This window comes from Erpetoichthys calabaricus, chromosome 7 (assembly GCF_900747795.2).
Source record: "Erpetoichthys calabaricus chromosome 7, fErpCal1.3, whole genome shotgun sequence".
Classification (NCBI taxonomy): Eukaryota; Metazoa; Chordata; class Cladistia; order Polypteriformes; family Polypteridae; genus Erpetoichthys; species Erpetoichthys calabaricus.
The window spans coordinates 122,736,087-122,759,549 of record NC_041400.2 but is presented as its reverse complement, the minus strand read 5'-3'; the positions used below and the strand labels follow the sequence as shown (position 1 = coordinate 122,759,549).

Genomic DNA, 23,463 nt, shown 5'->3' with positions numbered 1-23,463 from the left:
CACGTAGGTTGAAACACAGTCATTAACTGAAACAGAAACAGCTGTGTAAGAGGCTTAAAACTGGGTGAGGAACAGCCAAACTCTGCTACCAAGGTGAGGTTGTGGAAGACAGTTTCATGTCATGGCAAGATTGAGCACAGCAACAAGACACAAGGTAGTTATACTGCATCAGCAAGGTCTCTCCCAGACAAAGATTTCAAAGCAGACTGGGGTTTCAAGATGTGCTGTTCAAGCTCTTTTGAAGAAGCACCAAGAAACGGGCAACGTTGAGGATCGTAGACGCAGTGGTCGGCCAAGGAAACTTAGTGCAGCAGATGAAAGACACATCAAGCTTATTACCCTTCGAAATCGGAAGATGTCCAGCAGTGCCATCAGCTCAGAACTGGCAGAAACCAGTGGGACCCAGGTACACCCATCTACTGTCCAGAGAAGTCTGGCCAGAAGTGGTCTTCATGGAAGAGTTGCAGCCAAAAAGCCATACCTCCGACGTGGAAACAAGGCCAAGCAACTCAAGTATGCACGAAAACATAGGAACTGGGGTGCAGAAAAATGGCAGCAGGTGCTCTGGACTGATGAGTCAAAATTTGAAATATTTGGCTGTAGCAGAAGGCAGTTTGTTCATTGACGGGCTGGAGAGCGGTACAATAATGAGTGTCTGCAGGCAACAGTGAAGCATGGTGGCGGTTCCTTGAACGTTTGGGGCTGCATTTCTGCAAATGGAGTTGGAGATTTGGTCAGGATTAATGGTGTTCTCAATGCTGAGAAATACAGGCAGATACTTATCCATCATGCAATACCATCAGGGAGGCGTATGATTGGCCCCAAATTTATTCTGCAGCAGGACAACAACCCCAAACATATAGTCAAAGTCATTAAGAACTATCTTCAGCGTAAAGAAGAACAAGAAGTCCTGGAAGTGATTGGTATGGCCCCCACAGAGCCCTGATCTCAACATCATCGAGTGTGTCTGGGATTACATGAAGAGACAGAAGGATGTGAGGAAGCCTACATCCACAGAAGATCTGTGGTTAGTTCTCCAAGATGTTTGGAACAACCTACCTGCCGAGTTCCTTCAAAAACTGTGTGCAAGTGTACCTAGAAGAATTGATGCTGTTTTGAAGGCAAAGGGTGGTCACACCAAATATTGATTTGATTTAGATTTCTCTTTTGTTCATTCACTGCATTTTGTTTATTGATGAAAATAAATGATTAACACTTCCATTTTTGAAAGCATTCTTTGTTTACAGCATTTTTTCACACCTGCCTAAAACTTTTGCACAGTACTGTACACTGCCCCAGTATTGGACTAAGTGAGCTGTCTCTAGAGGTAGCTTCTCTACTTTATCATCAAAAATATTCTCACCATCTTACATGTCTCCTTCAATGCTCTTACTTCCTATTCCGTACTATCTGTTGGCTCACTGGAATTTTCTTTTTTTGTTTTATTTATTTACTGGTATAACGGGCAGTGGATGAGTAATATTAAGTTTGGATCATGAAGTTGCCTTTAAAGGCAAGTAACTGTTTTTGTAACTCCGTCCATCACTACTACACTAGAAATATTTTTGAATTGTTTAAAAAAGAAAGGCAGCAAGTATCCTGTAAGTTTTGTCTTCCACAGGCTAACAGAAAACGTAGGAAATATTTACTCATAGGCTCCTGTGATGAGTTAAGTAGGAAAGGAATTGGAGTTGGGTGGCATGGTGGTGCAGTGCTAGTGCTGCTGCCTCACAATAAGGAGACCCAGGTTCGCTTCTTTCTCCTCATGTCTGCGTGGGTTTTCTCCGGGTGCTCCGGTTTCCTCCCACAGTCCAAACACATGCAGGTTAGGTGGATTGGCGATTCTAAATTGGCACTTGGTGTGTGTGTGTGTCCTGTGGTAGGTTGATGCCCTGCCCGGGATTGGTTCCTGCCTTGCACCCTGTGTTGGCTGGGATTGGCTCCAGCAGACCCCCGTGACCCTGTGTTCGGATTCAGCAGGTTGGAAAATGGATGGATGGATGGAATTGGAGTCACTGCCCTGCTAAAATCCTTGCAAAGTTTTGGCAATTCTGGAGGAACCCTTTCTCCAAGTGACTTATTTCTTCCTGGAATTGTCCTGTCATCTTCGAAGGTTTTCTTTTCACCTTTGTTATCCTAACACAGATCCTTCTCACATGCAACGGACAAGCCAAAGCAGATTTGTTTCTGGAGAATTTAGAAAGGCCTATTGGTTGTCTTCTAGCTGCTTACCAACTCTATTGCTCTATTGTGTACTTCATGGACTTCTCCCTTAAAGAGATCAATGCATGGACACACAAACATATACAATACATCTAAAACAACACTGGAATTTATCATTCATGCCTCCTTATAAATGTCACTGCATACATTCAGACAAAGAGAATCTAATGAGCACAGCCTAAATACCATAGTGCTGAAAAAGAAAACATGCAAAAGAACCAAACTATTGCACAAAAATAGTCCAATAAATAAATACAGTGGAACCTCGGTTTGTGAGCATAATTCGTTCCGGAAAAGTGCTTGTAATCCAAAACGCTCGTATCTCAAAATGAATTTCCCCATAAGAAATAATGGACACTCAGATAATTCGTTTCACAAATCACAAATATTTATATAAAAATTATTAATACAAAATATAAAGTAAAAATGCATAAAACAAATTAACCTGCACTTTACCTTTGAAAAGAATCGTGGCTGGTGTGAGGGAGACAAGAGAGAGGAGAGGAGGAGGAGGAGAGTTATTGTGTAGGATGACTTTCACTCTAACTAACAGAATCACTGCTATCCGTTGGCTCACTGGAATCTTCTTTTTTTGCGACTTTAACAAGGAAACCTATCCATGGCAGTTGCTTTTGCCAGAAGAGTCACTACATCCATCCATTTTCCAACCTGCTGAATCCAAACACAGGGTCACGGGGGTCTGCTGGAGCCAATCTCAACCAACACGGGGCACAAGGCAGGAACCAATCCCAGGCAGGGTGCCAACCCACCGCAGGACACACACAAACACACCCACACACCAAGCACACACTAGGGCCAATTTAGAATCGCCAATCCACCTAACCTTCATGTCTTTGGACTGTGGGAGGAAACCGGAGCGCCCGGAGGAAACCCACGCAGACACAGGGAGAACATGCAAACTCCACACAGGGAGGACCCGGGAAGCGAACCCAGGTCCCCAGGTCTCCCAACTGCAAGGCAGCAGCGCTACCCACTGCGCCACCGTGCCGCCCATGATAAATCATACGAAACAAAAGAAGAATGTGAAAGTAAACAAACATTCAAAATAAAACTAATTCCAAGAAAATTAAAGTATATATAAAAAAGAAACATATGTATAATACTGTATGATACTAAACTGATTCTGACAGCAGCATTTTATTACATTTCTAATCATGTTGGTTTTTGAAACTGGTGGAATACAGTTGAAAAATTCTGGAAATAAGAAAACTCTTCGTCAAACTAGGGTACTTGGGTAATAAAGCACACTAGAGATGATAATCAGACTACTTGGGATGTGTAATTCATTTATTTCAATCAGTCTGCTGAAAACCATATAGGGAATAAGTATTTGCCTGAGAAGGAATTTTAGGTTTCTGGCTCAAAGGTTCATTTTTTGCCTCCTGTACTTTTCCTGATTGATATATCAGGAAAAAAAACAGTATTTCCAAGCCAAAAGAAATAAAGCTACACCCAAAATTAGAAAGACCCTAAAGCAAACACATCAGATGTTCTTGGCCAGTAGCCTCTTTGAATTTTTCCCACATGGTCCTGTACAGGACACTGGACCTAAACTGACTAATGAGGGAGCCACTGGGAGTAGTGAATCTGATTGATTCTCTGAATGACTTGACATCAGTATATTTGACCTGAGGGATTGTGCGATGCCAGTAATGGAGCTATACTTTGACTTTATATTGACTCAGTATACCTGGTGTGACTTTCCATTCCTAAGAGTAGCAGCTTGGCAGTGTAGGCAAGTCTCACAAAAGGATACCAAGAAGAGAAGAAAAAGGACTATAAAAGGTCATAAATGTTGATGAGCAAAAGAGCAGAGTTTTTTTTCACATAAACTTTTGCGAAATTGCCCGTAAAATGTGTTTTACAATTCCAAAATGCAAAAGTTATTGCAATTGCTTTTTAGGTTGTTTGGAGTGGAAAGCAAAGAATATTGCTTCCTAAGGGTTATTTTACAACCCAAACCACTATCTCCTTCCTCACCTGCCTCCAACAATGCTCAAATCTTTCACACCTCTGTCCATGAGGATTTACACGCTCCCATCTGCTTCATGCACTGCCTTGGAGTATGTGAATTTCCCCTTGGGATTAATAAATATCTATCTATCTATCTATCTATCTATCTATCTATCTATCTATCTATCTATCTATCTATCTATCTATCTATCTATCTATCTATCTATCTATCTATCTATCTATCTATCTATCTATCTATCTATCTATCTATCTATCTATCTATCTATCTATCTATCCATTCATGTCTCTGGCTCTGCCTTGCACCGCTCATTTGTGGTCAGAGGTAACACCATCTACTCCCACTTTCCCCAGAATCCTTTTGGAGACTCGGGCCTATTGATTTTAGCAGTAGGGAAACACCTTCAAGGTGTTTGCAGGTTAAATGCTCCCTATCTGTGCCCCATCTTCCACACTCTGCTCCAGAATAAATTGTCCCATGCTGTTTAAATATGAAGGCAGAAAAATATGCATTCATGGCATAAACTTCACTTGTGGCAAAACACAATTTGCTTTACAAATAGTTCACTATCACTAGTATTCTGAGCAATCAGAGTTTACAATATGTCTGTCTTGCTGTCAAAGTGATAAGAAGACAATCCTAAGCAACTAACCAAGGGAGTGGGGGGACTTTACTTTAAAAAATAACTGTAGTTCAAAGAAATTCTGGTTGTATATGTGCCCCAGAGTGACTCCATTTGAGGGTGACCATACGGCTAGCACTTGAGGGCTTGTGGCTTAAAAGAGAGAGAAACCAGCTGAGTATAAAGGAAGGAAAAATGGAAGCCAAGTCCTTTTAAAGTGAGTAGAAGTGAACTGGAAAAAGCCAAAGCTTCCACCATAAGATGGACTGAAAGTTACCAAACACTGTAGAAGGACATAATGAAAAAGATGAATAATACAGTGGATCAGCTATGATATGGTTTTATTTTAATTGTATTCCACTGTGTAGTGTGTTTGGATTTTATTTGTTTATTATAACAAACAGAATGTTAAACTTTTCCACCAGGCTAATATAGTATACCCTTAAAGGAACCCTTGTCCCATCACAAAATTTCACATTTTCTAGATAACATATCTAATCCAAATTATCCAGGAGGCCTCCCATCACCCATGTGGTGTGGTTCCAGGTCAGTTGTATATATGGAAAATAAGAATAACTTATTAAATAGCATTTTTTAAAGTTTGTTCCTTTGATCACTATTTTCTACATTAGAGTAGAGCACATTCTACAGTAGAGTAGAGCTGATCAAATGTTATCTGTTCCTGGAAGACATGCCAATATGACCAGGGTCACTGGGCAACATAATGCAACTTTGGATTTGGTTATAAATTGAAATCTTAATGTATAAAAGAAACATCTCAAGACGCAGCGCACACCAGTGAATGCTGTGTTGTCTCTTTCATCGTTGTCAACAGCTGTAGCTGGTCATGAAGTATGTGTAAGTTAATGAATCTGAACATGTTAGTCAGTCAGAAAATAGTGATGGATATTTTCAGTAAGACCTCTTATTTTAAACAGAGACTGAGCTCGCCATTCAATGAGTCATACACCATCACAGCTAGAAGTCATGTACTGCAAATTAAGTGGAAAATTGATTGGGGGTTTTATTGTTCTACAAGGAGAGCAGGTGGTGTTAACAGTGCAGCCAGCCTGCCTTCCTTCCTAATTGCTTTTCTACTGAAGACCCTTGAATTTGTTTCTTCCAGGAGGCATCTACTTGCATGGCTATTCAGTAAGTGAGCAGTCTTCACTGTTAAAGAGCTCAGTGATAGAAATGAAGCCACCTTCTGAAGAATTCAAAACCTTCTACCTCAGTGCTGAAAACACAGCAGAGAATAAACGGTAAGTCATTAAAACAAAGGCAGTAGACTCCTAAAAAGATGAGTGTATCTACACTCCTGAATAACAGCATCAAAACATCAATAAATGATGACATTCACGCCAATTACGTTAAGAATAATGGACCTAACAGAGCAAAATGGAACGGAAAGCAATATACAGCTCACACATTACTTATGCCATTTTCTCTAATCTGGTTGTGTGACTAACTGTCCAAAACAAAAATAATTATGTTAACTCTTTACTTACAGTATCAAATTCATGACAGTAAGGCGAGACGTTAGCACACAAGTACACAAGAAACCAGCAACAACGAAGGTAGTTCTCCCGCTTTAGCTTCCTTCTTCAGATTAACAGAACACAAAGCCTTCTTCCTTGAGTGAGTTCAGCAGCTGAGAAACACTGGCTGGGACAGACACAGCCTAGAGAAGAGAGGAAAGTAGAAACCAATAGGGCAAGTGAGAACTCAGTTCTAAATGTTCTAAACACTGTGAGACAAACATGTTACATGGTCAGTGTGCAGCTCAGCTGTAGAGTTCAAGTTAAGAGTGTCTAAGAGTCTAAGAGGGAGTTTTCAAAGTGTGATTCAATAACCCAGTTATTCACAGAAACCTAATTTCAAAAATGTCATGTAAACTCTTAATTCTGGTTATAGAAATTGGGTTAGTGGACTCTGAGAAACTTGATTAACAAAGGTAGATTGCTCTGCAAATAATATGAATTTATGGCTATGTAAACCCTTGACCAGGTTACTGTTAAGGATTTTTTAGTCTGAGCATGTCCATTACACTCTGTCAGCTTGCACATATAATGGCTTTGCATATGCTTTTAGTAGCCATGAGTATAAGTATTCACAAAATAATTTCCAGGTGATCGCATTATTCCCTCTTCAGATTGAAATAATATGTCTCAATATTTCAGAAATCGATAAAGTTATGTTGATGAGCCGAATGTACAGTACAAAACTCAGCAACACCATCTTGAGAGCAGTAGGGTAACCCGTTAAAAGTAACATGTGTTACCTAGTCTAATTACTTTTTAAAGAAACGAGTAACCTCATTCAATATTTATTGAATTAAAAATACTTGCATTATTATTCCTTCAGCATTGGGTATAAGGCAAGAGACGCATATACTGGGTCCCTTGCAGGGCTCAATCGCACAGCCAAGCAGAAAACGGTGTGCTACCTGCAATCCAGAAATGGAAACCTATAAATAAAGCATCAATTTGACTAAACATATTTTAAAAAATAGGAAAATTATCACAGTGGTCATGCTTATTTTTGAATTCACGGTGGCTGATAATGACATTTACCTCTTTTTTTGCACAGTTTAATGATGTTGGAGTGTTTTGCCAAAGGAAAAAAACATAAAATTACTTACAGAGGTAATCATGGATTATTAATCAACCATATTTCTGCCTTAACTAGGTTATTCACCTTAACCCGATTATGTGTGTGCACGTAAACACACTGACTGTTTAGTGAACTGTTTTTCTTTCATTCTCCTATTCCAAGAAATTCAAAAATATTTGTATTTTTGCCAAAACTATAAATGCTTAAGTTTAAATTCACCCTTTTCTATAGAATTTACTCACTTAATTGCATCCAAATGCTAACAACACTGAATGCTAAAGGGAACAATTACTTCAAAATTGCATTTACTTGTCTGCTCATTTTTTATGAAATGTTTCTTCATTTGCTGAATGGTGAAAATAGCAGTAAAGTTAGTGCTTCCCTTTGCTATTCAGGGTTGTTCACATCTTTGTGTGCATTGCTCATTGCTAATTGTCAGCACTTGGAAACAATTAAAGGAGTAAATTGCACAGAAAATCATCAATAGAAAAGAAAACAGCAAAAGAAATAAGCATTTAAAGCCAAGGCAAAGAACACAAATACTTATAAATCTCTTAGAAATACTTATAAGCTGGATAACAAAACAATGAGATCATTTAAAATTAGGAATGGCACACTGGACAGCATTATGGCAGCTATTGGGGTCCCCTAGGTAGTTAGGTAGGTAGGTTTGGAGCATGTGCTGATTACAGCAGGTCACCGCACCCACCACACGTCAAACAACCTGGATTGGGACCCGAGTGCAGCCATACAACAAGTGACACTTCAGCACTGAACTTAAAAACCAGGCTTGGTTGACACATGAATGTTTTATTTGTAAATTAAAATATTCTCACCATTCATACATTTCCTTCAATTCTATTTTCAGTCTTTGGACTTTGAACCACAGGGCCACCAGCTCAGTTGCCTCTGCTGATTAAATCCATGACTCCGACAGAGTCTCTTATTCTGGTGTATTCATGCTTTTAAAAATCTGTATGCACAATGATCATGATATGGCTTTGTAACTGTATAGTGCCTTGGGAGAAAAAGTTGCTATATGTACTGTAAAATAAAGGCTGGTTGTTGCCTCATGAATGAAACCATTCACGACGTGCTATTAAAATAAATTAGAATAAATCCCTAAGAACTGCAATGCAGAATGAAAATCTCCCAAATGATTTCAGTTCTGTTCTGCCAGAAGGAAAAAGCAGGAAAAAAATTCTCAGAAGAAAATCCTTACAGTTCCGCTGGGTCACAGCAAAGGCAAATATATTGCGTTTTTAACTCAGAACTTCCTGCTACAAAAATCTGGCACAAAAGGATTGTGAGATAGACATAAAGTTCAAAACTGGGAGAGCAAAACATAGCTGTCAAAACCAGAAACAAAACCTTAAACTGAAGTCAAAAGTTGGAGCCAAAACGTCTATTACTGGGAAATTTAGACACAAAGAAAACCGCACAAAATCTTAAGTGGTTTTCCACAATCTTGGATGGCTTGGAAATGCCCGGTGCTGATCCTTTATCCTGTGGCAGCAGCGACATCACAGGCTGCACTCTTCCAGATCTTTTACTGAGTGATATTATGGCAACTGTAAATAAAGTGGCAGCGCCTGGGAAAACCAAATGATACTGGAACAAGATGTAAATATATTTGTAACTAATGTAAATACATTTTAAATAAATAAAAAAAACTTTTATTAGCATTAGTTACATGGTGCTATAAAACCCATTATGAGAAAGAAAAACACAATCTTAATAAAGCAAACAGGGTCACAATGAATTCATTCATAACAGGTTTAGTACTGTTACCATCAGCCACTGATTAGGGTTGTGACAGTGAAGAGTGACAGTTACACATTAGGGAGATGGATGTTATTCAGAAGATCGCCAGCATCAGACTATACCAGTCCTTTGCCCTGTGCCTGCTGCCACTAGTCCCAAAACATTGATAGCAAAAACAGTCAATTAGGAAAAAAAGTGTATTCCTAACAGTCATGATACTTGTACAAACAGCCATGATTACGTATATCTCTCTATTATATAAAAAAAAATCCTGGGACAAGACGCGACTTTTTCAAAGAGATACTTTCAAGTCCCGTGAGACAAGACTTTGTGCCAAGAGATTTAACCACACCCGGGGTCACGGAAATAAAAGACAAAGAGTAGATGACATAGTAAAACTTTGTAATGAATTCAAAAACGTTGGCGCGATACACATGCAGAGCAGGTTATAGATAATGAAAGTACAAAAATTCGAAAGTCTCAAAAAAATGATAGTAAAGATCGCATCAGCGCAAACAAATGGAAATTATTACTCGTTTAAATAACAGAACAGCGAAAACAAATTGAATATATTGTTCGGATTTAAACTTTAAGTCGGAGACTTGTAGATCGTCTAATTTGTGTTGCCATCAGTGAAAAGTAGTGTTTCTTCCCAATGAAGAGGCGTATCTGCGAGAATTAAAAGATTTGTTGTTCAGTGAAAGGGAAATCCACATACGTGAGAGACAGAAACGCGAAGTGGCTGGCACATAGCATAGGACAGGGGTTTGGCGAACAAAGCAAGCAGGGGGCGAAGCCCCCTAGTTTATCATAAAAAGTGACAGTATATGCTATTAGTGACTAATTTTCCCAATGGACACCCACTCTCCTCAATGAGCTTTTGAAATTTCCATTGTACAAAACATGCACACACAGATATTAATACATAGAGGAGGATAAAAAACATTAAAAGCAGTTTGATGATATAAGGATTGAATGTAAAGTGTAGGTCTTGAAGCTAGAGAATGCAGCAAAAAGAAAATCTGTTTAACTGACCAAATGGGGTCAACCTGAGAACAACTGAGCCTTGTATAGAAGCCCAAATGCTTTCTTTTATAGGTGTTCATCCATTTACCTGTGTTCTGGATGGCCATCTCAGAATAGTGGCCTTCTTTGGGTGCTGTTCACCTTGGTTTCTTTTATTAGCTCCAATAGCTTGTTTCTGCTTCTCTCGATTCTGTTTTTCCTAAGTTAGTGGCAGCAGTCATTTAAAAGCAAAACATTTTACACTAGAATGCCGCATCATTTCCTCCTAACCCTAGGCTGCTGGAAAGTCCTACCTACCTGGGTCCTCCAAGCTTAGCTGTTGCCTATGGTGCCTGCGTAGCTTCTACAAACACTCTAAATTTCTGTGCAATGTTAAGGTGACAACCAGAAAGAAGAACAACCAGAATTTATCCTTCAACCTATGTAGACTTGCAACAGTACATTATAGTCAAGTCAAATCAAGTCAGACTGTATTTATAAAGTACCTTAACATCAGCCAAAACTGAACCAAAGTGCTGTACAAGAAAAGGTAAAAGAAGCAGTTAAAATACACAACACAAAACAGCAAACATAACCAACCATTACATAATAAATTCAAAATACCCACACCCATGCATACATATTTATAATCATGAATGCACATGAGCCAAGATATACAGACATAATATCAACCTCTTGCACGGACAAATGCCATCGAGGAAAGATACATTTTTAATAATGACTTAAAATGGCCAGTGTTGGGGCAGACCTAATATAATAAAGCAAGCCATAGAAGAGAAAAGAAGCAGCCACCATAAAAGTCCGATGCCCCATTTGCTTCAGCCTCGACCTCGGTACAATTAGGAGCATCTGGCTAGTAGACCACACATACAAGTGTAGACGTTCTGAGAGTTAAGATGGGGATGTTCCATTCAAAAATTTAAAAACAAGAACAGTGATACCCCGCTATATCACGGTTCAGCTATATCGCGGATTTTTCTGTGGAACATATCTAACATTTAAGCAATACAGTAAATCATTAAATATACGTACATTGTACACTATGGTAGACAAAGAGTTTCGCGTTACAGTACCCAGATGATTTCTTACAAGGCCCGTTATTGGCTGAAAGAGGAGACTCAACCAATCAAAGTGGGATTTTCATTCTCTTGGGCTCTGATTGGCTGCTGCTAAAGTGGTGTAATCTCGGAAGAAAAGCGAGCGTGGGTCCCCGACGCATCTCAGTTCTCTGCGTATCGCGTACCTTGCTTATGGTCTGATTCTTGTGAGCAAACCTTTTGTGAACTTTTCATTTTGTTTTAAGCCCTACGATGGCTCCCAAGTGTCCTACATTTTCTAAGCCTTCTGGTAGTAGTGAGCCTAAGTGCCAGAAGAAGACCTTGACCATTCAGGAGAAGGTAAAACTCCTGGATATGCTTTGGGAAGGAAAGAGTTACGCGGACGTCGCTCACCATTACGGCTTGAATGAATCAACGGTACACTACATTATTATTATATTATTATTATGTTACTCATATCCTTAGCCCGACATCCACATATCATATGTCTTTACAAAGTGTGTTTTAATAAGTTTACATGTGTTTAAAGCGTGTGGGAGGGGTATTTTAAGGCTTAAACTATAAAAAAATATTTATTTATATGGTCATTCTATATCGCGGATTTTCACCTATTGCTGATGGGTCTGAAACGTAACTTCCGCGATAGGCAGGGAGTCTGGAGGTTCAGTGAAACCTAGCTTTTACCAGAAATAACATACTTTACATTTTTCCAGAACCAGAATCTGTCGCTCTCTATTGAGCCTACTTTGTAAAATATTTATAGAGCAAACTCTCTTACATTAAGATCTTTCACAAATCGCTGCACTTTTGGGATCTTTTTAACTTATGCCTTAGGCAGCATAACATTTAATAACATGACCCTACGTTATGTACGCTCAATAAGAGAGCTGAAAACAGCAGATGTAAGGAGGTCCTTGTCTAGATAGATAGATAGATAGATAGATAGATAGATAGATAGATAGATAGATAGATAGATAGATAGATAGATAGATAGATAGATAGATAGATAGATAGATAGATAGATAGATAGATACTTTATTAATCCCAAGGGGAAATGTCTATTACATTATTCACAGAATGGAACTACTCAGGTAACTCACCCACACGTCTAAGTTTATACATTACATGCAAAGCATTTCAAAATAAATAACGGTCTCATACATTTTATTATTATTTTCAGGTTCCATTTTTGTCAATGTGACAGAATGGTGGTACACTGGAGCAGATGGTGTGCCCAGGAAAACACTAGTATAGTCCAGTACATGATTTGAAGGATGATTTATCAATCAAAACTAAGCTATATAAGGGAGGGTAAAATGGAATAAAAAACAAAACAGTAAAGGAAACACAATAACAAAGAGTATGACCTTTTTGGGCCCACCTAAATACAGTTAGGCTATATCACAGTGAACTATATGATGTAGTACATTCCTTCCTACCACCCAGCCTTCTCCTTCCTACATTGGTCTCATCTTCCTCTTCACCAGACAAGTTCTTTCCTCAGCTCCTCTCCCAACTCTAAGCTCCATCCCACAGAGGCTCATGCCTAGCCTAAACTTCCCAAGAGCCTCTACAGGAAGTTGTGAGGCCCACTATTAACTTGAGGGATTCACATTCTTGAATAATGGATCCCCAGCTGAGAACAAACTGATCACTCATCCTATTCAGGTAATAAGGATCCATCCAGCATGTGTCCTGTCATACAGATTAAACTGACATTCTATTTCCCATTACAGCAGCCTAATTGCGAAGAGGTATATCAAAAATGATGTCCTGTCTTTTTTCCTCCAGATGGATCTCTGCAATTACGATGTCAATCAGCAAATGGCTGCCACTGCATCAGGCGATCCATGACTTCATGCGCCGTCCACTAGAGGAGACGAGAATGTGAAAGACCTAATGTGCTTGCCTCTTCGAAGTCCCTCAATTACCATAACCTGTGTAAGAAGAATGACCCTTAGACATTGAAAAGGTTTGGGGCAGCCACCCGTATAATTGTTCCCGGCTGCAAAACAGTTGCAAAATCATTGCCATGTTCACACAATCGAGTCCAAAACAAAACTGATTCTCTATACACAAGGTGGCAGCTTTAAAGGCCAGTGGAGGAAGTGATGTCATCAGGACCAGAACCGGAAGTAACGTCATTGGCTGCCCCAGAGCCGGGCAGGATTTCCCTAGAATGGTCTGCAAAAGATCGAGAGGGAGAATTAATGCACTTCGCCACCCCCTGGTCCGGTGTGGAATCACATGTACTCAAGCCCTTTAGTTGTCTCCTATACACGCGTGTGTGACGCCTGACTTTCTTCAACTTTAGGAAATATGAGGAATGAGAGTTAAGTGTCTTCTTAGAAAAATGAAACACCTTACTTTATATCCACTTTTTATATTTAAGACAATGGCTGTGCAGATGAAAGCACAACAGCAAACTCCAGTGGCCATTGATGTGTTTTTTTCTATTTAAATTATCCATTTGTATCAACTGTACTTCTAAATGAGAAACTGTGCAATGAGCAGATATAAATAAATAAAGTAAGTAAGTGAAAGTGGCTGTCTTTCTTTGTTGTATTTTTGCTTATTGTGCATATGCACTTAGCTTATGAAAGGCTTTACAGTAAAACATATTCCCAAAATAAAGTTTCAGAGGTAAAAACATTCAGATTGCAGAAACAGAATCACTTTATAGGGCAGGAACAGCTATTATTACTCATTTGTCTTGGTAGGCACATGTCTAAAAGGACAGTATAGAATATTCAAAACAAAAAATAAAAAAAAATGCTCTCATTATAAATAGTCGAAACATGGACAGCAAGATATTCCAGATAAGTGAATGTGCAATGTCCTACATGATGTACAAGTATTAATAAAGAATTAAAACTGATTAATAAATGCCACACCATAAGGAAGGAAATAAATCTTTTTTATAATCGAAAAGTGTTTACCAGAGGGTCATCTTTGAAATGGGTGGTGCCCAGGGTGGCAATAATCAGCAGAGATCTTTACCATACACTCCTTACCACAGGACTCATACAGACCTTGAATTAGTGATAGATGGCAGTCAGATGTCTTTTCATTGAATGTGATGATGTGCTGTAGTTCGATTTTAGCCTGTGCAGAGAAGCACAGAATCAGTTAGTTCTTAATGTGGATGGATGCAGCGATGGGTGTGTAAAATTGAATCAAATTTGATTCTGAGAGGTCGAATTTCTTCAGCAAGCACAGGAAAAACCTCATCTGTTGGGCCCTCTTAGTGATTCTAATTAATGTTCTGATTGTACTTGAGGTTCTGTGACAGGACTGTGCTCAGGAACTTAAATGATTTGGCTGTCTTGGGAGTTAATATGCTTTGCACTAGTGGAAAATGAGAAGGTGGCTGTTAATAATCATCTTGTGGTTTTGGGATGTTGAGATCCATGTTGTTGTGGCTATATATTGTACTCTGCAAGGTGCACATGATGAATGTGTCCTTTTAGGGCTGTGGCCAAAGGAAGTCTATAGATCAGTTCAATAGTCTTAAATTTCTTACTTTGAATATTCTGAGGCATTTTCCTATGCACAGACCAGAGGGGGTGTCTTTGGTCTGTCTATTTTGGCAGGTTTCCTTTGGCTTTTAATATAAGTTGTGACCTTTAGGGGGCATAACTGAGTCCCCAGACACTGCAGTACCAAGTCAGTTCCAGGTTCAAAAGAAGGTGTTCTTATTTTACAAAACAGGTTCCTTCTTCCACAATACAAATACAGTCATGGAAACAATTCTTTATTGAACTTCCTCCTGACTCCAACTCCTGATCAAGGTGTGTCAGCTTCCTTTATGTTCAACTCAGGAGAACTTCCAAGGCCAAAGCATTGCAAGGTGGAAGCACTTCTGCTTCATGTGGAAGCACCACAAAACAGGAAGGTTTTCTCCCAGCAGCACTCACTGGTAGTACTCAAGGACCCCAGCAGGGATGCTCTTCAGAACTACTAGCGCCATACAACCCTGCAGGTGTCCAAACTGAGACCTTGCCAGAGGAGCACTGCCACCTTTCGTACTGAGAGAGGAACTGTCCCTGGTACACAGACTGCCCCAGTCCATTCATTAGTCTTTCTCTCCAACTAGGATTAGGACCATCTCGACTGGGTTGCAGCTGTCTCTTCCTCCATCGCAGTAGGGATGACTGTCTATTCATTATGGCATCTTCAACATACAGGAGTTCAAAGCTGCATGTACTAGCATGTTAAATATACCTTTCTTATATATATGTGCGTGTGTGTGTGTGTGTGTGTGTGTATATATACTGTATATATATATATTGTAACAGCTGAGGTTGTTATCGACCTCTCGGACCCTCAGGTAGTACGCCAAACACCAGGTAAAAGTCCAAGACTTTTTATTATTATGATAATAAAGTGCACTAAGCACCCTCCACTCCACACTACACATACAAATACGAATAATCAATAATTAAATATAATAATCACTCCTCCTCTCCCAGACACTTCGCCATCCTTCCTCCCAGCTCAGCTCAATGTCTGGGCTTTCCCAGAATCCTTTTATACCCCCTGACCCGGAGGTGTTCCTGTCCCACAATCCACAAGTTCTCATTACTTCCGGGTCAGGGTAAAATTCCATTTCTTCAACCCGGAAGCACGTCGTTTCTTCTTGTCATGTGATCATGACGCACTTCCGGGTTATAGGGCACGTAAGAGTCTGACAGCCTCCCTACAGCGACTCCCGGTGGTTCCCAAGGTATCCAGCAGGGCTGTGTATACAAACTACAAGGTCCATAAGGCCCTGCTGGAATTCAGGGAACCTCCATGCTGTTGGGAGGGCTCCACCTGACGGCCTGGAGGTGTGGGCCGGAATATTTAGCCGGCCATCCATCACAATATATATATATATATATATATATATATATATATATATATATATATATATATATATATACTGTATATAGATAAAAGGCACTATATGAGTGCCGACCCGACACAGACTGACACCAGAGGCACACATAAAATAAATAAACTTTTATTTTCTTCGTCTGTAGACTACGTCTTCCCCATACCCACAGACACAACACAGTCCCCACAAGCACAACACAAAAGCAAACACAAATCTATTCTTGTCTTTTCCTCCACTCCTCTTGGCAGCCTTGTCTTCCTCCTCCCAACTGGCTCCCCGAGTGGTGGTTGCTGGCTCCCTTTATAGCCCACCCAGAAGCGCTCCAGGTGTTTGATAACCTGCATCCGGCCATCCGCCACAATATATATATGTAAAATTCTGTTACAACGAACTGCCAGGAACCTAAAAAATAATTAGTTGTAATGAAAATTTCATTGTAATGAGATTTTGTATTTGTTGCTATAGTGCTTTTTTTAACTTGCGTCCAGGCGTTTGTAATCATTTCAATAGCTTCTGGAGAAGTCATATCAGAAGTGGTTTTCATGGAAAAAGTCAAGGTGGAAGTAAGGCCAAAAGACTCACTTACACTCAAAAATGCATGGACTGGGGTAGAGAAAAATAGAAGCAGGTACTCTGGAATTGTTTGACTCAAACAGAAAGCAGTTTGTTCAGTGATGGACTGGATAATGATACATGGTTGAATGTCTGCAAGGCAATAGTGATGCACGGTTCCCTACAGGTTTTGGGTGGAGTTGGCGGTTCAATCAAAACTGACAGCCCCTTCACTGCTGGGAAGAAGTAGACAGAATCTTATCCATCATGCAGTACCATCAGGAAAGGGTCTGATTGGTCCCAGATTCATTCTGCACTATGACAATGACCCCAAATACATGGCCAAAATCAAAAAAAACACTATCTGCATCAAAAAAAGCAACAGAGAATCCTGCAACAGATGGTATGGCCCCCGCGGACCCCCTGATCTCAACATCACTGAGCCATTCTGGAATCACTTGTAGAGACAGAAGCAAATAAAACAGCCAGAGTCTCCAGTGAAACTGTGGCACGTTCTCCATGAGGTTTGGCACAACCGACCATGTGAGTCCCTTCAGAATCTGCAAGCAAGGGGACTTAAGAGCAGGAAAAGGATGGTCACACCAAATATTTTTTTTTCTGTTTATTGCACTTTCTAGGAAGTTTATTAATTAATAAAAACTACTTGTGGCATTATCTTTGAAAGCATTCCAGCTTTACAGAATTTTTTTCACAAGTGCCCAAGACTGGGAACTTAAAGTGCATTTTAGGATGCATAACCTCCAACCACTGGAAACTCTGCTTATCAATACTGCTTCAAGCGTGTGCTCAATGTGATTTATGTTGTGTTTATGCCAACAGTGTATCAAGAAACCTCAAAAGGCTTGAAATGTGCAGAGTGATGATTCAAATCCCAGCTCAGCCGTTCTCACACTGTGTGATGGGAAAATTAAGGTGCTGCTGCAGCAAGCTGTTTCATGCCATTATTTTTTAATGGCTAACTTACAGTTTGCGGCTGCCAAAAGACTGAGGATTAAATATCACACACGGCAGCTCAAAGTGCTACACTGTATTGCACAGAAAAATTTTACAGTAGAAAGATAAAGCTCCATTTATTTATAGATCACCTCAAATGAAATCAGTTCATTAAAACTTTGGCAAGAACCTTTGAAGAGGGACATTAACAACTCACTTATTGCTACTGTATATAAGATTAGCTCGCGTCACGTAGCTGTGAGCGACTCATAACTGCACCGTATCAAGTCCTGGTAAGAGCAGTTAACATGTTTACTACAGTTTGGTAACACAGCAGCACTGACTAATAAATTCACCGAGGCACTGTGGTGCAACTGTAGACAGTGGGGGCGAAGTAGTTGCTGTGGTGCCCACGGGGCTGAAGGGGCCCACAGCGACTGCATAGTTGTTTTTTCACAAGACTATATTGTTAATGTTTGCCTACATTGACTTTGGCATGAAAAGAATAATGGTGTTATCACACCCACAACTCCAGAAAGCATAAATATGACTGCTTGACCTTTTAGGTTGCTTGCATGCTTGACAGAAGTCAATGACGGTGGTCATTTTAAAATTAGATCTAATTTAATTATACAATAAAAGGGCCCTAATCTATGTTGTGCACTGGGGCCGCAGGATTTCACGGCATGACAAAGTATTGCCTAACATTTCTGCCTTATTTTGCACAGCTCAGGCTTGCACTTTTTTTTTGTCATTTTTCATTTGTGCTTCTTATGTTTGCTGTGAAGCCCTTTCTATGGATGCTTCATGTCTCCCTTGGGGTTTGCTATTACTTACTGTCTGCTGATTCAGTCTCGGTCTCGAGTGCAGACTGCAAAACACAGGCACTTCACTGTAGAAAGAAATCATCTGGAAATAACAAAATAAAATCCTTTGTGGCTCAGAAAAATACTGAAAGTGAAATGAAACTTTCTGATGACTGCAGCAAAGAATACACTGAAAGGCTGAATAAAGCGTCATACGTTGGTGTAAAAATAGAGCTGATCAGAAATAAAAGATGCAGAAAGTGAAGCTGGCAAGCTTACTGGCATCTCAAGGACATCTTGAAAACATCCTAATATTGATTTGTTTGAACTGTGTGGAGAAATTCAAGTTCGCCTAATTCATACGTGAAAATATTCTTCCGGTAATGCTTTACCCTCTAATGGAAGCTTATTCTCTTTTTGTTGTAAGAAAGCATGACGTAGAAAAATCTACAAGAAAGCTGGAAAGTAGCAACAGTGATGAGATTATTAAATGAAACATATTTAACCCCATCCTGTGATTAATTTGGGGTCAACTCCTGGAACTCTCTTCTTAAACAAATCATGGAAGCACAAAAGCTCACTAGTGGTCCACGGACAAGCCACACAGATTTGGACCCATCTTGCCAGGTCAGCTTTCATTCCATCTTCCCCACCTGTCGTCCAAAACAGTGTCTTCTACTCAAACATGCTGAACTGCTTTTTCAAGATGAGCAAAACTTAACCATGAGCCAAAGTACATTCACCAAAATGGAGTCACCATAAACTATCGAAACTACACTCACTGAACAGATTATTAGGAACACTATACTAATACTGGGTAGGCTCTCCTCCTGCTCTCAAAACAGCCCCAGTTCTTCATGGCATGGACTGCACAAGATGTTGGAAACATTCCTTTGAGATTCTGTTTCATATTGACATGATTGCACAACACAATTTCTGCAGAGCAGTGAGTCTCCATTCTACCACATCCCAAAGGTGTTCTGCTCAAGGTTTATACCACACTGGTGAGGTCTCATCTTAAGTACTGTGTGCATTTTTGGTCTCCAGGCTACAAAAAGGACATAGCAGCATTAGAGAATGTCCAGAGAAGAGCAACTAGGCCAATTCCAGGGCTACAGGAGATGAATTATGAAGAAAGATTAAAAGAGTTGAGCCTATACAGTTTAAGCAAAATAAGATTAAGATGAGACATGATTGAAGTGTTTAAAATTATGAAGGGAATTAGTATAGTGGATCGAGACTGGGACTTTAAAATGAGTTCATCAAGAACACATGGACACAGTTAGAAACTTGTTACAGGTAAATTTCGCACAAACATTAGGAAATTTTTCTTTACACAAAGTACTATAGACACTTGGAATAGGCTACCCTTGGAAGAAATAAGTGGATAGGACTGGTGAGCTTTGTTGGGCTGAATGGCCTGGTCTCATCTAGATTGTTCTAATGTTCTATTGGATTCAGATCTGGTGACATGGAAGACCACTGAAGAACACTGAGCTCATTGTCATTTTCATGAACACCATTTGAGATGACTTTTGTTTTGTGACATGGTGGATCGTCATGCTGGATGTAGAAGATGGGTAAATAGTGGCCATGAAGGGATGCTTTTGGTCAGCAACAATACTCATATAGACAATAGTACTCAAGTGATGATTGACTGGTATTAACAGATCCAATGATAACATTCCTGATGCCATTACAGCACCACCACCAGTCTGGACTGTTCACACAAGGCAGGTCAGATGAGTGGATTTACGCTGTTGGCTCCATAATCATGTCCCTACCATCTGTTTGCCTCAGCAGAAATTGAGATTGATCAGACCAGGCTACTTTTTTTCAGTGTTCAACTGTCCAGTTTTGGTGAGCCTGTGCCCACTGCAGGCCCAGCTATCTGTTTTGGATGACAGGAGTGGAACACAATGTGATCTTCTGTTATTGTTACTTTTTTGCTTACCACAGTTATTCAAAATGGTTGTCTGAGTCTTTCTGTCAGCTTGAACCAGCCTAGTCATTCTGCTCTGACCTCTGTCATCAACAAGGCATTTCCAGCCATAGAATTGTTGCTTACTGGATTCTTTTTCACACTATTCTCAGTAAACTCTGGAGATTGTTGTGCTTGAAAAACCTAGGAGTCCAGCAGTTACAGAAATACTCAAACCAGCTCATCAGACACCAACAATTACGCCATGGTCAAAATCACTGAGATCATATTTTTCTTCCATTCTGGTGTTTGATATGAACATCTGACCAGTATCTGCATGATTTAATGCATTGTTCTGCTGCTGCCACGTGATTGGCTGATTAGATAATGGCATGGATAAGCAGGTAGGTATAAGCAGAGGATAAGCAGAGGTTCCTAATAATTTGCACAGTAGGTGTAGAATTTCTATTATAAAAAATGTAGCTGATTTGGGTGGGTCTAATTTTTTTGTGCAAGCTTTTTATTGCATTTATATTGCTCTGATGAACACATTAGCTGTGCTCTTTGTAATCTTAGCCCAATTCTCTTTAAACATCTTAAATGAAGCAGCTCTATCATAGAATAGTCGTATACAGCTGAAAGTTCATTATTGTGTTTCAAGAGTCATCACAATTAATGCCCAAGAAGATGAAAAAGCAGGCATTATGTAATAGAAACATAGACTTTTACTTCTTAGAAAGAAGAGCAGCTTCTTAGCCTCAAAGAGTCAAGTTCAAGCGCTGCTTTCTTCTATTGTAGTCAAGTCCATCTAGTCTGCCAGTGATGTCTGCTTTGTATTGTGCCGCTCAAATCTCTGTAATAATTTTCTGCTGCACATTTGATGAACCCCTAGCTGATCTTTCGTGTCTTTTAGTTTGTGTCTCACAAATGTCAAAGCGCTTTCTTTCACATTTGTTCTCAACTGCAGATGCTGAAGCGAGAAACCAGGTTTGAAAGGGCTGACAAGGGTCATTGCTTCTCAAAGAAAAACAAAACAGATTAAGAAGAATGAACAGAAAGGCACAGGTGTTAGGGCTGATGCTTAATATCTGGTGTTTAATTTTCCAGTTTGGTGTCTGAGTATGTGGACTTCACACCATCCCCATGGACCCCTTGGGCTTTTTGCTGTACAGTACTCCAGTTTTTCACCAGATCCTGAAGACATGCATGTAAGATTAAGTGGCAGCTGTGTCACTGACCAGCATTGCATTCAGGTTTATACCAAGATTTCAAAATGTAGAACAGTCCAGTGTTGGCCCATGCTCACTGCTTCCCTTTGGCTCTCAAACTGCCGTGGAAAGGATGGTGAAAAACTCATCCTTATGTGGATTCCAGATCAGAGCCACAAATCAGCCCTTGAAAACCATATCTCAGGTATGCTATGGCCTGGAACTGGGCCACAGTACAGCCAGAACTGAGCCTTCTGAAGACTTGTGTGAAGCACAACTGGGCCACAGCATAGCTTCAACCAAACCATAATCATAATAATAATAATAATTCTTTACATTTATATAGCACTTTCTCTCACTTCTAAAAGCACTTTTCATAGTGAGTGGGGAGCCACTTCAACCACTACTAATATGTAACATCCACCTAGCTGATGTGATGGCAGACAATTTTGCACCAGTACGCTCACCACACTGTGGACTACTGTTGACTGGCCAAACTCACAGTAGAAACTGAGACTATATGTGAAGCAGGATATGGGCCAGAGCAGAGCCAAAACAAATGTTCCTGAAAACACACTACAGTATACTAAACTTTCAACAAAAAAGAAAAGATCAAAGACTAGTTGTAACTATCTCTAAACAATTTTATTTATCCTAACATTCAAACCTACACAGTGGCAAAATATCACTGGTGTTCATCCAGTACCAGGAAGGTCCCAAGCTAAAACCTAGCATACATGTGCTTCTATGGGTGTGCTTTCCAAGCTCTTCTGCAGAAGCACAAACAGGAATGGCTGATAACAAGAAACCCAACAGAAATCGAAAGATGTCCAGTATTACTATCGCCACTGGACTTGCAGAAACTATTTGACCTTGTTAAATCAATCTACAATTTGGGAAAGTCCTGTCAGAAGTAATCTGTAAGAGGTGTGACCAAATAGTATTCTTCCATGTTGGAAACAAAGAAAAGCAACTCACCACCACACATGGGCTGGGGTACAAAACACTGACAGCAATGCAGTGTTGCAAATTTGAAAGAGTTTGGCTGTCTTAAAGGGCAGGTGTCTACTGAAGGGCTCAGGAGCACTAGATGGATTAGTGCCTGCAGGTCCCCTCCAGGTTTAGGGTTGCATTTCTGCAAAGTGGAATTGGTAATTTGGTCAAGTGGCTCCCTTACTTCTGAGAAGTTACAGCGGCTAAACCAAGAGAAGGATTTCTGCAGAAGATGGAAAGACTCCAAAGAGCCCTGATCACAACATCATCAAGCCATGCAATCTGAGATTACATGCAGAAGCAAGAGAGGGACACCAAAATTCTCCAGAAGAACTGTGACAAGTTCCCCAAGGTGCTTGGAACAGCCTACAAGATGATTACTCTAAAATGCAACAGAACTGAGGCTGTGTGGTCACAGCAAATTAGAACACTCTAGACGAGAACAGGCCATTCAGCCCAACAAAGCTCGCCAGTCCTATCCACTTATTTCTTCCAAAAAAATATCAAGTCGAGTTTTGAAAGCCCCCAGCGTCTTACTGTCTACCACACTACTTAGTAGCTTATTCCAAGTGTCTATCGTTCTTTGTGTAAAGAAAAAATTCCTAATATTTGTGTGAAATTTACCCTTAACAAGTTTCCAGCTGTGTCCTCGTGTTCTTGATGAACTCATTTTAAATAACAGTCTCAATCCACTGTACTAATTCCCTTCATAATTTTAAACACTTCGATCATGTCACCTCTTTAATCTTTTTTTGCTTAAACTGTATAGGCTCAGCTCTTTTAATCTTTCCTCATAATTCATCCCCTGTAGCCCTGGATTCAGCCTAGTCGCTCTTCTCTGGACCTTTTCT

At 40.0% G+C, this 23,463-nt stretch overlaps 1 protein-coding gene across 1 annotated transcript in view; it reads left to right on the top strand.

Annotated features, from left to right (window-relative positions):
• pdzph1 (PDZ and pleckstrin homology domains 1) overlaps window positions 1-13,239 on the top strand; it is a 69,313-nt gene extending 56,074 nt beyond the window's left edge. Inside the window, exons 13-14 of the mRNA XM_051929471.1 lie at window positions 5,965-6,100; window positions 13,091-13,239. Coding sequence (XP_051785431.1) covers window positions 5,965-6,100; window positions 13,091-13,190 — 236 coding nt within the window. The 3' untranslated portion in view covers window positions 13,191-13,239. The remainder of the gene's footprint in view (window positions 1-5,964; window positions 6,101-13,090) is intronic.
• Window positions 13,240-23,463: the final 10,224 nt, after the last annotated feature.